General features: G+C 42.4%; 2 protein-coding genes across 9 annotated transcripts in view; both read right to left on the reverse strand.

The window, feature by feature from the left end:
• Positions 1-1,786: 1,786 nt before the first annotated feature.
• LOC134357037 (ubiquinol-cytochrome c reductase complex assembly factor 5) lies at positions 1,787-11,642 on the reverse strand. Its single transcript, XM_063068345.1, has 3 exons — positions 11,527-11,642; positions 10,311-10,984; positions 1,787-3,560 (listed from the first exon to the last, which is right to left on the reverse strand). The coding sequence occupies exons 2-3, from the start codon at positions 10,459-10,461 to the stop codon at positions 3,469-3,471; spliced, it is 243 nt and encodes an 80-aa protein (XP_062924415.1). The 5' UTR covers positions 10,462-10,984; positions 11,527-11,642; the 3' UTR covers positions 1,787-3,468.
• Positions 11,643-12,918: 1,276 nt separating this feature from the next.
• Positions 12,919-19,459, reverse strand: part of pbrm1 (polybromo 1) — a 93,054-nt gene continuing 86,513 nt past the window's right edge. For all 8 annotated transcript variants that reach the window (XM_063067601.1, XM_063067598.1, XM_063067602.1 and 5 more), the window contains 3 exons: positions 17,018-17,097; positions 15,116-15,338; positions 12,919-13,469 (listed from right to left, as the gene is read on the reverse strand). In XM_063067601.1, coding sequence (XP_062923671.1) covers positions 13,303-13,469; positions 15,116-15,338; positions 17,018-17,097 — 470 coding nt within the window. In that variant the 3' untranslated portion in view covers positions 12,919-13,302. The remainder of the gene's footprint in view (positions 13,470-15,115; positions 15,339-17,017; positions 17,098-19,459) is intronic.

Here is a 19,459-nt window from a genome sequence, read left to right on the forward strand (position 1 = left end):
CAGACCAAAACACACAAAGTTCTGGAGAAAGTCGGCAGGACAAGCAGCGTCTATGGAAATGAATAAATAGTCAACATTTTGGGTCGAGAATGTTGATGAACAAGAAAATCAGATCAGCCAAAAGCTTGTTAAATGGTGCAGCAGACTGAAGAGGCTAAATCTTGGCTATTCCCGTGAGAGCTTTTTTATCTTCTGAAATTGGCTGAATAGTCCCTCAGGCCCTCTCCTCCAAACAATGAAATCAAGACTTCATCTCCATTTTCTTGTTTGTTCTCCTTAACCCTTGATTCCCTAATATTCCAGGCTCCATCTCAGATTTGAATATGGTGAATCACACATTTTCTACCCCTCTCCGAGGAAGAGAATTGCAAAGATTCATTATCCTCCAGGAGAAGAACTTTTACCTCATCCTCATCTAATATGGGAGATCCTTATTCTGAAACCATAAGTCTTAGTCCTGGATGTTTCTACAAGAGGAATCATCTTCATAGCATTTTCTCTGTTAAGTATTCACTACAAGCTCTCAGACTCCCATCTTCCTCCTTGTAAGGATTCATTCCATTTTTCCACTTTCTCTAGTCCCATTAGCATTGTTCTGACTACACCACTTTCCACTGCTTCCAATAAGCCTTTTCCCACAGCAATTCACGGTGGCTGTCAAGATCCTTAATCTTATTTCCTTCAGCACTTCTTGCATACCCAGAACACAAATATACCTGCCCCTGTCTCCTGCAGCCTCCAAATTCAACGGATTGATCAGTGCGATTTTTGACACCTCCAACATGGCCCCACATCAGACACATCTCTCTTTCCCTTTCAGCATTCTGAGGAGCCCAATCCTTCCAGGACCTCTTTGTACCTTCATCATTATCACACAAGCTCCTCCCCCACCTTACCTGCCCCTCCTGTCCATCTCTGGAGGATGTAACGTCTACCATTTTATCCTCTCCCTCTCTACTATTCAGGGCCTCAAACATTATTTTCCAAGTAAAAAAAAACATTTCTGATAGTTCTTCAAAAGAGTGCACTGCATCTGATGCTCATGATGTGGTCTCCCTTATGTGGAAGAAATCTAACACAGATTGGAACTGTTTTTAGTACACCTCTGTTCAGTCTGCAAGTGTGACCTGAGTTTCCAGTTGCCTGCCCTCTGCCTTCCTTACTAAATAATGAATTCAACAACTTAATTCCTGGAAATTCTAGCCTTGTTTGTCATATTTTCAGCTTTAGGGTTTTCATTTTTCTGGTAATTTCAAATTTCATATATCTCTTGCATTACTTACAATCCCCCAGCCCAGACCTTTATTCACAATCTTTAATCGTCCCCTTTAAATCCACATCACCACCACTTTTGTCATTCAATCTCCCCTGCAGCCTAGATCTCCCCTTTTGCTCTCTGCCCCTCCTTCTTTACATCTACAAACTTCCTTTAATCTCTAACGTTTCCCAGTTGTGGTGAAAGATCATTAACCCGGAACTAAATACTGCAGATGGCCTGACCTGATGACTATTTTGCTGCATTTCCAGTGATTCACTTCTCTCCCCTTTTACTGGGTGCATGCTCACTTCGGAAGGCACCCAAATTCCTCCGTGAATTGTTTTATTATTGTCACGTGTACCGATGTATAGTGAAAAACCTGTCTTACATACCACAATACAACAGCATGTTGTAGCCTGTATCCATCAACCCACGGGTGGAATCAGACTCTGCGTCCATTAAGTATAATCAATAATACGGCTATCTCTACCTGAACTGCAGGATAAAACATCACAAGGCACGTAGTACTATGGTCCAGTTTTGTAGAACAAACTATTCCTTTATTCCCTGACCAACAGAAATATTATTCTTGAATCTATACTTAGTTTTTACTTCTACATATAGTATTGTTCATTAATTCTGAATTGGTTTCAACTGATTATTCGTGAAGAAATTCAAAACATCTAAATGTTGCCTGATGAAAACATTCCTGAATTAGCATAAGATCTAAAGTTGGGAATTCATGACTGTTAATTGAAGAGGGAAATTCTACCTTGATGCAGCCTTTTAAAACTGCAGCATTATACCGTGAAACAGGAAAGATAAAACATACATTCAAGGGTCTGCAGCTAGGCAATCCTAAATTTGTTATTCTCAATGTTTCGAGATATCTTGTCTCAAGCAGATGTAACTCGTGTGAAAATATTTTATTTCCTTATTTTCCCTTGTCATCCTTTCAATGTTGTGACTGTCAGCAATTCATCTGCCACTGGCTTTCATCCTTGAGATAATAGAATATTAAATTCATAACAAAGCCTAAGTCAGTGTAATGTTTCAGCAAATAAAATGTCAGTGCCATAAACCAATAATGTGATACAAATTAAATGCACACACCCGATGAAACTCATGCTGCACAGCGGCTTCGAACTAACTGGATATTTGATGCAAGGTATAAAGATTGTCTCCTGCGCTAGTAAAAAACTCCTCTTATCTTCCTGTAGGGAATCACTGAATGGTTTTACCAGTAATTCAGGCACAGCAAAGAAATTTTAGAAGCATATCACACTATAACAAGCATATCCACCATTTAAATTCCACACACGTTTTCACCATACTTATTATATTTTCTGTCCTATCCCTTTAGAGCTCTGTTCTCTTCTCAAGTCCCTACTTCAATATATCATGACAAAGATTTCAACAGTGAAAAGGGTGTTTCCAATAGTGGAAGAGTCTGGGACCAGAGGGCACAGTCTCAGAAATAAGGAGATAAGGAGGAATTTCTTTAGCCAGAGGATGGCGAACCTATGGAATTCGTTGCTATAGACGGCTGAGAAGGCCAAGTCACTGGGTATATTTAAAGTGGAAATTGATAGGTTCTTGATTAGTAAAGGCAGAAGAGGGGGTTGAAAAGAAACATAAATCAGCCATGATCAAATGCCAGAACAGACGATGGGTTTAATGCCCTGATTCTGTTCTTATGTCTTACGGCTTAACATTCCAATCATTTACCCTATACTGTGTTTCTTTATTTGTCAGGTCCCCTAATATAGCACAGCGTGGCTCAGTTAGTGGCATTCCTCTTTGTTAGATTGTTAACTCTTTCCAAGCTCCACTTCAGTGCAGAGAGCTGTTAGCAAAAATATTACTCCCTCTTCTGGTGGAACAAAAAGTGTTTGTTAAATAATTTGATGAGCCAAAGTGCTTCTGACATAACTTCTCCAACATTCATCTTTACCGCTATGTACTTAATTCTATGTCAAGAGTAACAGTTCTTCAAGCAATTAAATGAGTGGGTTTTTAAATATCCTATGATACAAGGTGCAATACAAACCAAGTGGATAGAAATAGAAACAAAACAAGTAACTTCATGAAATGAGGCACACATTGTATTTTAAATGCAATAAAATACACGTCTCAGGAAATATAACAATTTTAAAGAGGAAATAACTTAATCTATTCATAATGCAGATTTGCCAGTTAAGTAAAGTGTCTTATTTTGATGCCAAGTGATTTTCATTTGTGGACAGTGCTTCTAATTTCTGTTGGTACTGCCGCTCAGAACGTTTTCTTCGGTACACATCATCTAGAAAGACAATAAAAATTATGAGTTCAAAGAAAAAAGTAAACTTAAGAGTTTTTAAATGCACAGTACTGGCTAAATCTATTTTTTGTAAAAATCAGACTTCCAATCTTTTTCTTATCATGTGACCAAACCCGGATACCACAATGAGTTACTTCCACTACCTGAAGATAAAAATGGAATACATTGTTTTGGGTTATGAAATGCAAGGACTGAGAAGTCCCAAATGAGTAGTACAGGTCCACAATCCCTTATCCGGAATTCAGAATTTTTTGGATTTCAGAATCCCTCCTTATTGGTTCCAGGACCCCCTGCAGATACCAAAAAACACATATGCTTAAGTCCCTTATTTAACTTGTCTCAGTGCGGGTGGACTTTAGGACCCAGTGGAGCTCCGGACCTACGCACATCCTCCCATATACCTTAAATCATCTCTAGATTACTTATAATACCTAATACAATGTAAATAGGTATACTATATTGTTTAGGGAATAATATAATAGTCCGACACCATATTCTTCAGTAAGACGCCGTACAGACACACCACGATCAAGCTTCTGCAATAACTCCACCTTCTGCGTTTATTGATAATGATAGATGCTTCCTTCTCTTTTTCTCATTGTTACCCACAGGGGTATCTGCAGCTTTTTTTGACATTTTCACAGTGAAATTAAACACAAAGTCAACCATGAACACAAAATATCAGTGAACAGCAAATGCAAGTGTAACCAGTACGAACGCTGAGCCACAACTGACGTCTGGCGGCCTCTGCTAGTGCTGCCACGTCACATCTGAGTGACGTCAGCTGTTGGCGAAAAAAACTTCGGTTTTCAGAGCTTTTTGGATTTCAGAATTTCGGATAAGGGATTGTGGACTTGCATGTAGTAGCAGAAGGTACAAATATTAAATAAGATAAAAGGCTATAAATATTGAGCAAACCAGGCAGCATGTGGGGAGAGAGAAGCAGGGTTAAAATTTCAGACCAACTAACTTTCATCATCAGATCATTGGCAGCCTGTTAGCACAGCGGTTAGACCTGGGTTTACAGCAGCAGTGACGTGGGTTCAATTCTCCCGCCCCCCCCCATAAAGAGTTTGTATGTTCTCCCCATGATTATGTAAGTTCCCTCTGGGCGCTACAGTTTCCTCTCACATTCCTAAGACATACGGATTAGTAGGTTAGTTGGCCACTTGGGTGTAATTGGGCGGAGTGGGCTCGTTGGGTCTTTAAATTAAAAAAAAATTATTAAGCCTGTATTAGAACTTGCCATTTCTGCAGAAACTAAAAAGGCTAGATATCTCAAATTGCTGAATTCAATACGGAGTTCCAACTGATTTAAAGTGCCCAGATGGAAGATGAAGTGTAGTTGCTTAAGCTTATTTTGGGGTTTCTGGAACGGAGCAGGAGGTCCATGATGGAGATGTTGAAGAGGGGACGTGAAGGAGAATTAAAATGAAGCTTAGTCACCTTGCAGACTGAATAAGATCATAAGATATAGGAGCAGAAGCAGGCCATTCGGCCCATTGAGTCAGCTCCGCCATTCAATCATGGGCTGATCCAATTCTTCCAGTCATCCCCACTCCCCTGCCTTCTCCCCATACCCTTTGATGCCCTGGCTAATCAAGAACCTATCTATCTCTGTCTTAAATGCACCCAATGACTTGGCCTCCACAGCTGCTCGTGGCAACAAATTCCACAGATTTACCACCCTCTGACTAAAGTAATTTCTCCGCATCTCTGTTATAAATGGACGTCCTTCAATCCTGAAGTCGTACCCTCTTGTCCTAGAATTCCCCACCATGGGAAATAACTGTCATATCTAATCTGTTCAGGCCTTTTAACATTTCGGAATGTTTCAATGAGATCCCCCGTCATTCTACTGAACTCCAGGGAATACAGCCTAAGAGCTGCCAAACGTTCCTCATATGGTAACCCTTTCTTTCCTAGAATCATTCTTGTGAATCTTCTCTGAAACCTCTCCAATGTCAGTATATCCTTTCTAAAATAAGGAGCCCAAAACTGCACACAATACTTCGTGTGGTCTCACGAGTGCCTTATAGAACCTCAACATCACATCCCTGCTCTTATATTCTATACCTCTAGAAATGAATGCCAACATTGCATTCGCCTTCTTCACCACCGACTCAACCTGGAGGTTAACCTTTAGGACTCCCAAGTCCCTTTGCAACTCTGCATTTTGAATTCTCTCCCCATCTAAATAATCGTCTGCCCGTTTATTTCTTCCACCAAAGTGCATGACCATACACTTTCCAATATTCTATTTCATTTGCCACTTCTTTGCCCATTCCCCTAAACTATGCAAGTCTCTCCGCAGGCTCTCTGTTTCCTTAACACTACTCACTCCTCCACCTATCTTTGTATCATTGGTAAATTTAGCCACAAATCCATTAATTTCATAGTCCAAATCATTGACATACATTGTAAAAAGCAGCGGTCCCAACACCGACCCCTGTGGAAGTCCAATTCAGCCAGCCAGAATAGGATCCCTTTATTCCCACTCTCTGTTTTCTGCCGATCAGCCAATGCTCCACCCATGCTAGTAACTTCCCCTGTAATTCCATGGGCTCATATCTTGCTAAGCAGCCTCATGTGTGGCACCTTGTCAAAGGCCTTCTGAAAATCCAAGTACACCACATCCACTGCATCTCCTTTGTCTACCCTGCTTGTAATTTCCTCAAAAAAATGGCAGTAGTTTAGGCAGGCAGGATTTTCCTTTCAGGAAACCATGCTGGCTTTGGTCTATCTTGTCATGTGTCTCCAGGTACCCCGTAATCTCATCCCGAACAATTGATTCCAACCTCACTACCATCGGTGTAAAAAAACTTGCCCCTGACATCTCTGTACCTACTTCCAAGCACCTTAAAACTGTGCCCTCTCGTGTGAGCCATTTCAGCCCTGGGAAAAAGCCTCTGACTATCCACACGATCAATGTCTCTCATCATCTCATAAACCTCTATCAGGTCACCTCTCATCCTCTGTCGCTCCAAGGAGAAAAGGCCAAGTTCACACAATCTATTTTTATAGGGCATGCTCCCCAGTCCAGGCAACATCCTTGTAAATCTTCTCTGTGCCCTTTCCACATCCTTCCTGTAGTGAGCTGACCAGAAATGAACACAGTACTCCAAGTGGGGTCTGACCAGGGTCCAATAAAGCTATAACATTACCTCTTGGCTCTTAAACTCAATCCCACAATTGATGAAGGCCAATGCACCGTATGCCTTCTTAACCACAGAGTCAACCTGTGCAGCAGCTTTGAGTGTCCTATGGACTCAGACCCCAAGATCCCTCTGATCCTCCACACTGCCAAGAGCCTTATTATTAATACTATGTTCTGCCATCATATTTGACCTACTAAAATGAACCACCTCACACTTATCTGGGTTGAACTCCATCTGCCACTTCTCAGTCCAATTTTGCATCCCATCAATATCCCACTGTAACCTTTGACAACCCTCACACTATCCACAACACCCCCAACCTTTGTGTCATCAGCAAACTTACTAACCCATCTCTCCATTTCCTCATCCAGGTCATTTATAAAAATTTTCTCAATAAGGCTTGCATGGGGTACCTTAACAAATGTCTTGCTGAAATCCATATACACTACATCTACTGCTCTACCTTCATCAACGTGTTTACCCAAAAAAATTCAATCAGGCTCGTAAGGGGTCAGTGTGGACATTGTGGAGGATTACAAACACCTGGGGATATGTATTGACAATAAACTGGACTGGTCAAAGAACACTGAGGCTGTCTACAAGAAGGGTCAGAGCTGTCTCTATTTCCTGAGGAGACTGAGGTCCTTTAACATCTGCCGGACGATGCTGAGGATGTTCTACGAGTCTGTGGTGGCCAGTGCGATCATGTTTGCTGTTGTGTGCTGGGGCAGCAGGCTGAGGGTAGCAGACATCAACAGAATCAACAAACTTATTCATAAGGCCAGTGATGTTGTGGGGATGGAACTGGACTCTCTCACGGTGGTGTCTGAAAAGAGGATGCTGTCCAAGTTGCAAGCCATCTTGGTCAATGTCTCCCATCCACTAAATAATGTACTGGGTGGGCACAGGAGTACATTCAGCCAGAGACTCATTCCACTGAGATGCAACACAGAGCATCATAGGAAGTCATTCCTGACTGTGGCCATCAAACTTTACAACTCCTCCCTTGGAGGGTCAGACATCCTGTGCCGATAGGCTGGTCCTGGACTTATTTCATAATTTACTGGCATAATTTACATATTACTATCTAACTATTTATGGTTCTATTACTATTTATTATTTATGGTGCAACTGTAACGAAAACCAATTTCCCCTTGGGATCAATAAAGTATGACTATAACTTCCCAACCACTGAAGCAAGACTCACTGGTCTATAATTTCCTGGGCTATCCCTACTCTCTTTCTTGAATAATGGAACAACATCCGCAACCCTCCAATCCTCTGGAACCTCTCCCGTCCCCATTGATGATGCAAAGATCATCACCAGAGGCTCAACAATCTCCTCCCTTGCCACCCACAAGAGCCTGGGGTACATCTCGTCTGGTCCCAGTGACTTATCCAACTTGACGCTTTCCAAAAGCTCCAACATATCCTCTTCCTTGATATCTACCTGCTCAAGCTTTTCAGTCCGTTGTAAGTCATCCCTACAATCGCCAAGGTCCTTTTCCATAGTGAATACTGAAGCAAAGTATTCATTAAATACCTCCGCCATCTCATCTGGTTTCATACACACTTTTCCACTGTCACACTTGATTGGTCCTATTCTCTCATGTCTCATCCTCTTGCTCTTCATGTGCTTGTAGAATGCCTTAAGGTTTTCCTTAATCCTGCTCACCGAGGCCTTTTTATGGCCCCTTTTGGCTCTCCTAATTTCATTCTTAAACTCCTTCCTGCTAGCCTTATAATCTCCTAGATCTCTATCATTACCTAGTTTTTTGAACCTTTCGTAAGCTTTTTGTTTTTTCTTGACTGGATTTTCAACAGCCTTTGCACACCACGGTTCCTGTACCCTATCATCCTTTCCCTGTCTCATTGGAACATAACTATGCAGAATGCCACACAAATATCCCCTGAACATTTGCACATTTCTTCCGTACATTTCCCTGAGAACATCTGTTCCCAATTTACACTTCCAAGTCCCTGCCTGATAGGTTCATTTCCCAACACCAGATCAAGTAAGCCTCTCCTCTTGTAGGCTTATCTACATATTGTGTCAGGAAACCTTCCTGAATACACCTAACAAACTCCACACCATCTAAACCCCTTGCTCTAGGGAGATGCCAATCGATATTCGGGAAATTAAAATCTCCCATGGCGCCCCTGTTATTATTAAGCCTTTCCAGAATCCATCTCCCTTTTTGTTCCTCAATGTCTTTGTTACTATTGGGAGATCCATAAAAACACCCAGTAGGGTTATTGATCCTTTCCTGTTCCTAACTTCCACCCACAGAGACTCAGTAGACAATCCCTCCTTTTCTGCAGCCGTGACACTATCTCTGATCAACAGTGTCACGTCCCCACCTCCTTTGCCTCCCTCCCTGTCCTTTCTGAAACATCAACAGCCTGGCACTCAAAGTAACCATTCCTGCAAGGAAGCCAAATAAGTATCTGTAATGGTGAGAACATTGTATCTCCAAGTACAGATCCATGCTCTAAGCTCATGTGCTTTGTTCATGATGCTCCTTGCATTAAAATAGACACACCTCAAACCATCGGGCTGAGCGCGTCCCATCTCGATCACCTGCCTATCCTCCCTCTCACACTGCCTACGAGCTTTCTCTATTTGCGAGCCAACTGCCCCTTCCTCCGCCTCTTCAGTGATGCGCCGAGCTGTGTGCACAACTCACTGCAGTTTCTTGCGGTCACAGGCAGAGCAATTTCTGTATGAAGCTATGATGCAACATGGAAGGGTGCTTTCTATGGTGTATCGATAAAAATTGTTAAGAATCAAATGGGGCATGCCAAATTTCTTTAGCCTCCTGGGGAAGTACTGGCGCTGATGAGCTTCCTTGGCTGTGAATTCTACATGGTTGGACCCTTTGGTGAAGTTCAATCCTAGGAAGTTAATGCTCTCAACCTGAACAGTTGTGAGGACGTCGGAGCATGAGCAGCACCTTCCCCCACCAGTTCCTTTCGAGGGAAAAGTTGTCAAAGGCATGTCACTGAACGCACTTTCTGCAGATGCAGCGTAGAATTAGATCTTACAGAATTGTATAAAATCATGGGGGACGTGGCTAGGGTGAAAGCACAATCTTCTTCCCCGGGGTTGGGGAATTCAGGATAGTGAGAAGGGAGAAATTTAATAGGAAACCGAAGGGCAGCCTTTACACCCAGAGTTGTCAGTGTACGGAAGGAGTGACAGAGGAAGTGAGTGAGGCATGTACATTAAGAACATTTAAAAGGTACTTGAGCAAAGACACGGATGGAAAAGGTTTAGCAGGATATGCACCAAAGATAAAATAGGACTAGATGGGGACTGTGGACAGCAGGGCCCGTTTCGGTGTTGAATGACTATTTAGAGGCCTCCTTCAGCGTTCAGTACCGCACAGGACTGGGCGGTTTGCGTGATAAACAGACAGACACACGGCCAAAGGGCCGGTGAGCCAGTGTTTTCCCCCCGGGAAGCGGAAATTGCGGCTCTCGGCACCTGGACTCGACTGAAAAAAGTATTTTCGCCACTCAGGGTGTTCGGACTTTGCGAGTACAGCCGCACAGATTACTCGATCATACTTACAAAATGTTTCGTGGCCGATGCGCACGTTTATCATTATCCACTCCAGCACACCGCCCAGTACAAAGAAACACGGCAGGAAGCGATAGGTCCCGAAAATCTTCTTCCCGGGAACCAAACTGAACCACCACTGCAGCCGGGAGCTCCGTGGCATGGCTGGGGGAGCGGCTGCGGCCGGGTCTGGGCCTGGGCGCTGCGGTGGCGGCTCCGGGTTCCGTGTGCCGGGATCCGGGGATGGGTGCCGGCCTGGGCCTGGGCGCTGCGGTGGCGGCTCCGGGTTCCGTGTGCCGGGATCCGGGGATGGGTGCCGGCCTGGGCCTAGGCGCTGCGGTGGCGGCTCCGGGGACGGGTGCTGGTTCGCTTTGCTCTGCCTTGACCAGGCCCCTCAGAGCAGAGCAGCAGAACGGGCGGGGGAACAGGAGCCGCAGCTTTAAGGGAGAGTCACCGGTTCCGTCCCAGCCACTTGCCCTCAGCAAGGCTGACCTTTCACCAGTCCACGGCAGCAGGAAAGGACCGCTGTTTTGCCCCAGGTGGCGACCCGCCTCCTTTGGACTGGGCAGGAGGAGGAGGTGGCTGGAAGCAGCCCAGCGTTTCCTCTGATTATCACCCGCCGCCGATTCTTCTCCCTCCCTCCACAGCGAGACTGGGGCTTTCGTAACTATTAAACTGATCACAGGCTGAAAGTATAATGAAAATTAGGTTTACGAAACAGCAGGAGGGCAAACACAGGCATGATTTAATCAATAACCAGTTTATACTGTGCAAAATAAAAATGACTATACCGGTGCAACATTGAGAGATAAAAAAAAAGTATCGTCCGAGGTAGTTTTAAGGTTTTCCAAACGGATTCTTAAATCAGAAACCTTCGGCGATACTCATTGTAAACTCAGACATCCCACCCTGCAAAAACTCATTTCAGGGAGGTAGCAGCCCCGCCCCCCGCAACCCCATATCCCCCACCCCGGTCGATCTCCAAGGGTGTATGTAATACTTTGTTCAGTGATTTTGTCTAATCTGTAAACCAAGTTGGGTATATGCAGAAAATGTGACATTAAAATATGTACTTATATCATGTTTATTCTATTACAACTTTAAGCAAGTCTACAGGCAGTTTGGCCTCATCACGTAGGACATCAATAGCGTAGCTCCTTAGCAGCCAGCCAGCTAGTTTAAATAACGTTAGCTATGCCAATGTACGAATGACACCTGTTAAACTCACCTCAACATGTCTTTTACATTTTAACCCACCATGGGCAATAGAAAAGTCGCTTTTGCAAACAATGCGGCGAGCAACGAGCAACGCTGTCATTATTTTTGAGGTCGACTGTAAAGCCCGCCCACAGAGAAAACTGATTGGTCTCTGTTCGTGCTAAGTAGACCTACCAGGATGCTCGCTCTCGCTCTCCCTCTCAAAAAACTCAATTTCCGGGATATTGTATATAATTTGCGGGCATCAGGGAGCCGCTATCAATATGCGGGAGACTCGTGGAACTTCCCGGAGAGGTGGGATGTCAGGTTTTAAACTAATACCTGGATTATCAACTGTAGACATGACTACAGTAGATGGGAAATTAAAAACTATAATTTTGCCACAAAAACACAATTAGTTCGCTGATAACTTTAAGAAAACTGAATTTTCAATGTTTCAATCCCAAAGACGAGAAAATGTGCAGATGCTAGAAATCCAAGCAACACACACACAAAATACTGGAGGAACTGAACAGGCCAGACAGCATCTATGGCAAAGAGTACAGTAGACGTTTCGAGCCGATACCCAGCAGCGTAACTGGAGTTTGGTTTTGCCGAATGTGACTTCTGGTCCATAACAATGTGGTTGATTTTTTTTTAACCAGCCCCGGAAACACAAGACAAATCATAGCTTCAAATTGCCAAGTTAAAACACGGCAACGTAGTGTTAGTGCGATACTAATGCAGTTCGGTACGTCTGTAAACTTAGTTTCCATGGGAAATTCGTAAAGGACCTTCAATCTGGCAGGATACACAGAGCTACTTCCTCCCAACTGTACTGCCAATTGAATAAGTAGAACATGTACACAAGGATTATCATAGGAGTCTGGAAGTTTATCTGTAAGATATGATTCATCCAGTGTCACTGTGTCAGACTGTTGATCAGCAAATATGCAGATCACCTCTCCTAATTTCAATGCCAGTATCCAGATACTCATAAGGGGGAAATTGCAGGATCTCTAGGTTGAAGGTCTGTCAGGTTTCATTTTGCAGGGGTCCCAATCTTTTTTATGCAATGGACCAATAACATTATGCAAGGGGTCTGGACCCCAGTTTGAGAACCCTGACCATGAATTGAGACTGAATAGACCAAAAGGTGTGTAAAAGTATGAGTATAGATAGATGTGAATACAACGTATTTTTTAAACAAGGGTTAAAAACTGGAGTGATATGTAGGGTTAAAGGTACTTAGATTTAAGGTGGTAGAAGATAAATCATTTCACTATGTGGCTACAAGGTCTGAAGAGTGTGGAACTCAAGCTGGATAGCTCCTACATACACAAGGTGGGCTACGTTATTTCTATGATTTGCTACAGCAACACTTCACAATTCAGAAATCAGACTCAAACATCTGTTATTAGGATGTACTTTTCTTTTTATTAATGAAAAGTGTTCAAATTAGTCTTATTACAACACAAATGTACTGAGCTTGCATACTCAGCCTCCAAAGTACCAGTGAAAAAATGAAACTGAATTCTATACAAGGGATAGAATCAGTGCAAAAATATAATAGGGTATTTTCATAAGACCGCAGCAGAGTCTAACGATAGTAAATTGAAATATCCAGTGACAGTTTATTTAAAAAGTCTTTATAAAAACAAATACAATTTGACCATACAAGAATTGCAGTAAAATAATTTGTACTAACATTTTCCCCATAGGTTCTAAAACACACTTTTCACAGCCACACTTTCCACAGAATTCTTGCATCGTAATAAATGGTGGTAATGTAACATGAATTCAGACATTATTCCAGGCTGTATGCATGCCGAATATTTAGAGTGTCTCGTAGCATGATGTCACGTAGACGCCACAGAGCATCGACCATGGTTGTGTGAGCGCCTTTACTCTTTAACCAGTGAGAAGGTAATCTGCTTTCTTGTTCTTTTGTAAGGTGGACATCTTGCCTTCTTGCTGTAATGGAACACAAAAGTCAAGCTATAAATATTGGCATCTTTATGGCCATTTTGAGCTGGTGTGGTTGAAAGTAAGAGGTCACAGCATGGTACTTCCAAGCTAATTGATAAGATTTCCTATTCTTGCAGCAAACTAAAATTTCCTGGCTATCACTAGTAAGTAATTTAAAAATCCAATCGATAAAATGTAGTAGAGGTGGTATTTCTCTTTGCTCAATGGATATAGGCTTAAACACCGTGAACCATATTTAGGTTAGTCAGAATTTCTACAAATTGAAGGCAATAATTAATTGGGAAAAAAAATGCTAAGTTGTCATCCAAGCAGATTTCCTCACAGTCATGCCACAGCATGTCTGATGTCCAAACACACACAATTTTAATGAATTGGAACAAGGGCCAATTTACTGATTTATTATCTATTTAACTAAGTTGTATTTCACTTCAAGGAAGTATTTACAAGCATCTTGGAAAAGCACTTGTAAAAAAACAGCTTTTTTGCTATACTCCGCATACAACAAAAAAGTAATCTGCAATCAGAGTGAATTAAAATAAAAAATTACGTAATACCTGAAAGTATAAAACCATCATTCCCACAATCTTGATCAATAAGTTACAGAACCTGGGTCTCTGTAGCTCCCTCTGTAATTGGATCCTCGACTTTCTAACTGGAAGACCACAATCTGTGTGGATTGGTGATAATATCTCCTCAACACTGGTGCACCTCAGGGGTGGGTGCTTAGCCCACTGTTCTACACTCGCTATACCCATGACCGTGTGGCTAGGTATAGCTCAAATGCCATCTATAAATTTGTTGATGATACAACTATTCTTGGCAGAATCTCAGGCAGAGATGAGAGAGCGTACAGGAGCGAGATAATACCAGCTAGTTGAGTGTTGTTGCAGCAACAACCTTGTACTCAATGTCAGTAAGATGAAAGAGCTGATTGAGGACTTCAGGAAAGGTAAGACGAAGGAGCACATACCAATCCTCATAGAGGATCAGAAGTGAAGACAGTGAGCAGTTTCAAGTTCCTGGGTGTCAAGGTCTCTGAGGATCTAACCTGGTCGCAACATATCAATGCAGCTATAAAGAAGGCAAGACAGTAGCTACATGTCATCAGGAATTTGAAGAGATTTGGTTTGTCAACTAAAATACTTAAAAACTTACATACATGGATCACGCAGAGCATTCTGACAGGCTGCATCACTGTTTGGTACGGGGGTGGGGGGTTACTGCACAGGACTAACAGCTACAGTAAATTGTGAAATTAGTCAGCTCCATCTTGGTTACTAGCCTCCATCATACCCAAGACATCTTCAACAAGGAGTGGTGCCTCAGAAAGGCGATGTACCTCACTTTTTAAAATACAGGTATATATTATTTCTGTTTTTGCACTTTTAAAATCTATTCAATATACATATATACTTACTGTAATTTATTTTTCTTTCTATATTATCAAACATTGCATTGAACTGCTGCTGCTGCTAAGTTAACAAATTTCACGACACATGCCACTGAAAATAAACTTGATTCTGAAAAGTAGGAGGCCAATGCAGTTTTATGACTACAGGTCAAGTAACTTGTTTTTGTTTGTTAAATTCCACTGATTAATAATATTCTATATTTTTTTCAAGTATTCTCACCTGAAAGTGATTGGTCCCACTTGCTGACTGTGTTAGAATCAGCACGGAGCCCCTCAATATATCGTAGGTAAGCTTCAGAGTGCAGTAATCGTTGTGTCTTTGGTGGAGGAGCAACAAACATTGGTGTTGATGGCTGCTGGATTGTTTGTTGAGCTGCAACTTGTGTTGGATATGGAGGTGGAGCCTGCTGACCCTGTTGTCCAAGATTAGGATGAATACCAATCTAGAAGAATCATAATTGTAAACATTAAGACATTGAGCTAAACTACATGAAGGCTATGTATTTTAATTTGCCTTCAGCTTTTACTATAAGTGTTTGGTCTGAAGTACAATATATGCTCTAATAAACGGGATTAATCCAACTACAGGTGTCCCCCGCTTTTCAACGTTCGCTTTACGAAACCTCACTGTTATGAAAGACCTACATTAGTTCCCTGTTTTCGCTAACATAAGGTGTTTTCACTGTTATGAAGAAAGGCAGCGCGCGGGGAAAATCATCGCGTGCCCCGAGCAGCCGCTCTCCCCCGGATTCAGAACTGCATTCTAGCGGCATTGCTTTAATAGGTGCCTGTGAGCAGCCGTTAGCAAGATGAGTTCTAAGATATCGGAAAAGCCTAAAAGAGCTCGTTAGGGTGTTACACTTAGTGTAAAACTAGACATAATTAAGTGTTTTGACCGTGGTGAACGAAGTACAGACAACGTGAGTTTGGCTTGTGGAAGTTGACGAAGATGATGTTGAAGAGGTTTTGGCATCCCATGACCAAGAACTGATAGATGAAGAGCTGATGCAATTGGAAGAGGAAAGGATAACAATCGAAACCGAGTGAGTAATGATAAAGTACGACTTTAATTTTGAAAGGGTACGTAGGTTTAGGGGATATTTGCAGTATGGTTTAAGTGCTTACAAAGAACTGTATGATAGAAAGATGTGCGAGGCTAATCAGTCAAGCAAGCCTTCCACATCAGCCACAGCAGACGATGAACCTCGACCTCGAGGCAGGCAGAGATAGGAGAAGATGAGCTGCTTGCCCTGATCGACGATGAGATGACACCCCAGTGTCCCACCACCCCAACCCCCAGGCCGCAGACAGATACCGATTCGCGGAGAATGCAGCGGTAGCTGGGAGGCACTCAGCACATCTGTAAGAAAAAAGCCGAAATGAACATGCTAATTAATTAGGTGCCGCCCAGCACGTAATTAATTAGCTTGTTTATTTTGGCTTTTTTCTTAAAGATGTGCTGTGTGCCTCCCGGCTACTGCTGTACCCCTGCATGCTTTGCGGATTGGTATTGGTTTGCTGCCCGGAGGGTGGGGGCCACTGCACCACCCAAACTCCGACGACCCAGCCTAACACACCATCATCAGTGTGCTCTGCGCTGTCCCGATTCCGGTAAGTGATACTACACTGTACATACATTATTTCTACTTTATATCGGCTGTGTATTTTTACGTGTTATTTGGTATGATTTGGCAGCTTCATAGCTTAAAGGTTACTGGAGAGCGCTTGCGCCGTGTTTTTGCCAACGGGGCTTGCTTGAGATTTTCGCTATGGAGAACAGTTCAGGCAATGATTGTGGTGAAGTATTTCTACTTTATATAGGCTGTGTATTTATCATATCATTCCTGCTTTTACTATATGTTACTGTTACTTTAGGGTTTATGTGTTATTTGGCATGATTTGGTAGGTTATTTTTGGGTCTGCGAACGCACACAAAATTTTCCCATATAAATAAATGGTAATTGATTCTTTGCTTTATGACATTCCGACTTACGAACCGTTTCATAGGAACGCTCTACCTTTGGATGGCGGGGGAAACCTGTATATTTAACACTGCAAAGTAATAAATGTAATTATATAAATTATGGCTTGTGAAAGCACCTAATCAAATAATTTATTTTACCTGTTGACCATATGGGGTTCCTGTGGTGGTCACAGTTGGAGAACCTGCCACCATGGTGGTCACACTCTGACCAATAACACCTGCAGTTTGAACAGAATACACTTCAGTATATTATAAAGACTCAAAGGTTGACTGATTTTTACATTTTCTTATTATCTTAAGTTATATATTACAATATTATAATGCAACTAGGCCAGAATTCTGAAAGGAGCTAGTAAAGGTTGAAGTTTTATAACATAAATCCTGATTCTTAACAACTATTCTCTTCTTGAGAAACAAGACACCAGGTGGCTACACTACCCCTCAAATTTGTCTAGCTGTACAATAAGTTCAAGGTCAATGTTCTGCCCTCACATGAAGGAATTTCTCATTCCAATCAGAACTGGTAAAAGCTCCTTAACCTGAGTCAATGGCCTCAATTTGAAATACACCAGAAGTCTTCCAACTTAGTTGATTATAACGACGAGGAGTTAAAAAAGGGTTTTTCATTAGCACCATAAGATTTTGGGTTCCAAAGCCATTCAGTTGATGAATTTTTAATCCTACCCTTGGTGAGGAGGTGCTGACTGCTCCAGTAATTCTTCAAGGAAAAACATACAATTCCTTACAACAGCATCTGGGAAAAACTAGGAATGGGCTACCTTCTCTGCCTCCAAGTCCATATGGCCCAGTGTAGAAATCAGAAAGATAATACATTTCAACCCCCAAGAGAAGTAGAAAAGTTAAACCAGATTTAAGGTGTAACTTCAGCACTTAATGAAGCTGGTTTGTGTTTTAGAAAGATACAAAAATGAAGTAGCAGCTTCATTGATTTCGAAGATCAACCAAAATTATTACAGTAACAGTTAAATAATATAAAACTTTGAATTGGATGAAATATTGAATTTTGTTTCTAAATTAAAGAGTCTTTGATGTCATATTTAATGTTTTTCTACTGAAATTTCCAACAGTAGAAATTCTCTAGGCATCATCTGTTGCAATCCTGTGCCAAGCCATGTATTAATATTGGGAAACAAATACATGGAGAACCCTTCCCAAATGGAATTGAAAGCAGCTAACAATTTAATAAAAGTATAACATGTTATCATTATCAATCTTCTATGATGGGCTGCACAAAAACCCCTGGCTTAGACATTAATGGTTGATTTTGTTAGATATTGCTGTGGGTAAGTTTCTGTTAAGTTTCCCTTTTCTCTTACTTTGTCAGGAATACTTTGTGTAGTTTAAATGTGTGTTCTTCATGCTGGATGTTGGAGTCCTGGGACACCCAGAGACTTCCAGGGAACTAAATCTGTGTGAAAGGCATCCAGCTGCAGCTCCTTGAAAACTGTGTTAGGGATTTGCAGCAGCAATGGATAACCTTTGGCTTGTACGGGGCAGTGGGATCATTGATTGGAGTTACAGGGAAGCAGTCACCCCTAAGTTGCAGGAGGTGGGTAGCTGGGTGATTGTCAGGAGAAGGAATGGGATGGTGAATAGGCAGTTAGCGCAGAGCACCCCTGTAGCCATACCATTTTGGATACTCTTGTGGGGGATGACCTCCCAGGGGAATACCATGGAGAATAGGTTACTGGCACTGAGCATGGGTCTGTGCAGAAGGGAAAGGGGAAGAAGAGGGGAGCGGTAGTGATAGGGGACTCAAAAAGTACAATGGAACAGGCAAGAGATTCTGTGGATGTGGACAAAACACCCAGATGGTATGCTGTCTCCCAGGTGCCAGGGTCAGGGATGTCTTGGATCGTGTCCATAGCATGTTGGAGAAGTGGGGCAGCCAGAAGTCTTTGTACATACTGGTACCAATGCCACAGGAAGGCAAAAAGTTCTCGACGAGGGAATTTAGAGAGTTAGGCAAAAAGTTGAGAAGCAGGATCTCCAGGGTAGTAATTTCTGGATTGCTACCTGTGAGGGTAGAAACAGGATGATTTGGTGGACAAATGATTGGCTGAGAAGCTGGTGCAGGGGGGCTTCAGGTTCGTGCATCATTTGGATCTCCTCTGGGGGAGGTATAACCTGTACAAAAGGGACAGGTTGCACCTTAACCCTGAGGGGGACCGATATGCTTACGAGCAGCTGTTGGAGAGGAGTTTAAATAATTTGGCAGGGGGATGGAAACTGGAGTGAAGGGAATCGGAATAGGACGGATGGTAAAAAAAGCACAGATAACATGCAGTCAGACTGTTAGGAAGGGCAGGCAGATGGTAGGACAAAATTGCAGCCAGCAGGGTAAGTATCAGTGCATTAGGGATGCAGAATCAAAAAGGGTAGTAAATACAGCAAAGTGTTATATCTCAATGTAATGCACAGAGTGTAAGAAATAAGGTGGATGATCTTGCTGCACTTTTACTGATTGTCAGGTATGGTGTTGTGGCTGAAGGATGGTTGTAGTTGGGAGCTGAATGTCCAAGGTTACACGTTGCATCAGAGGGATATGAAGGTAGGCAG

Source organism: Mobula hypostoma, chromosome 15, assembly GCF_963921235.1.
Source record: "Mobula hypostoma chromosome 15, sMobHyp1.1, whole genome shotgun sequence".
NCBI lineage: Eukaryota > Metazoa > Chordata > Chondrichthyes > Myliobatiformes > Myliobatidae > Mobula > Mobula hypostoma.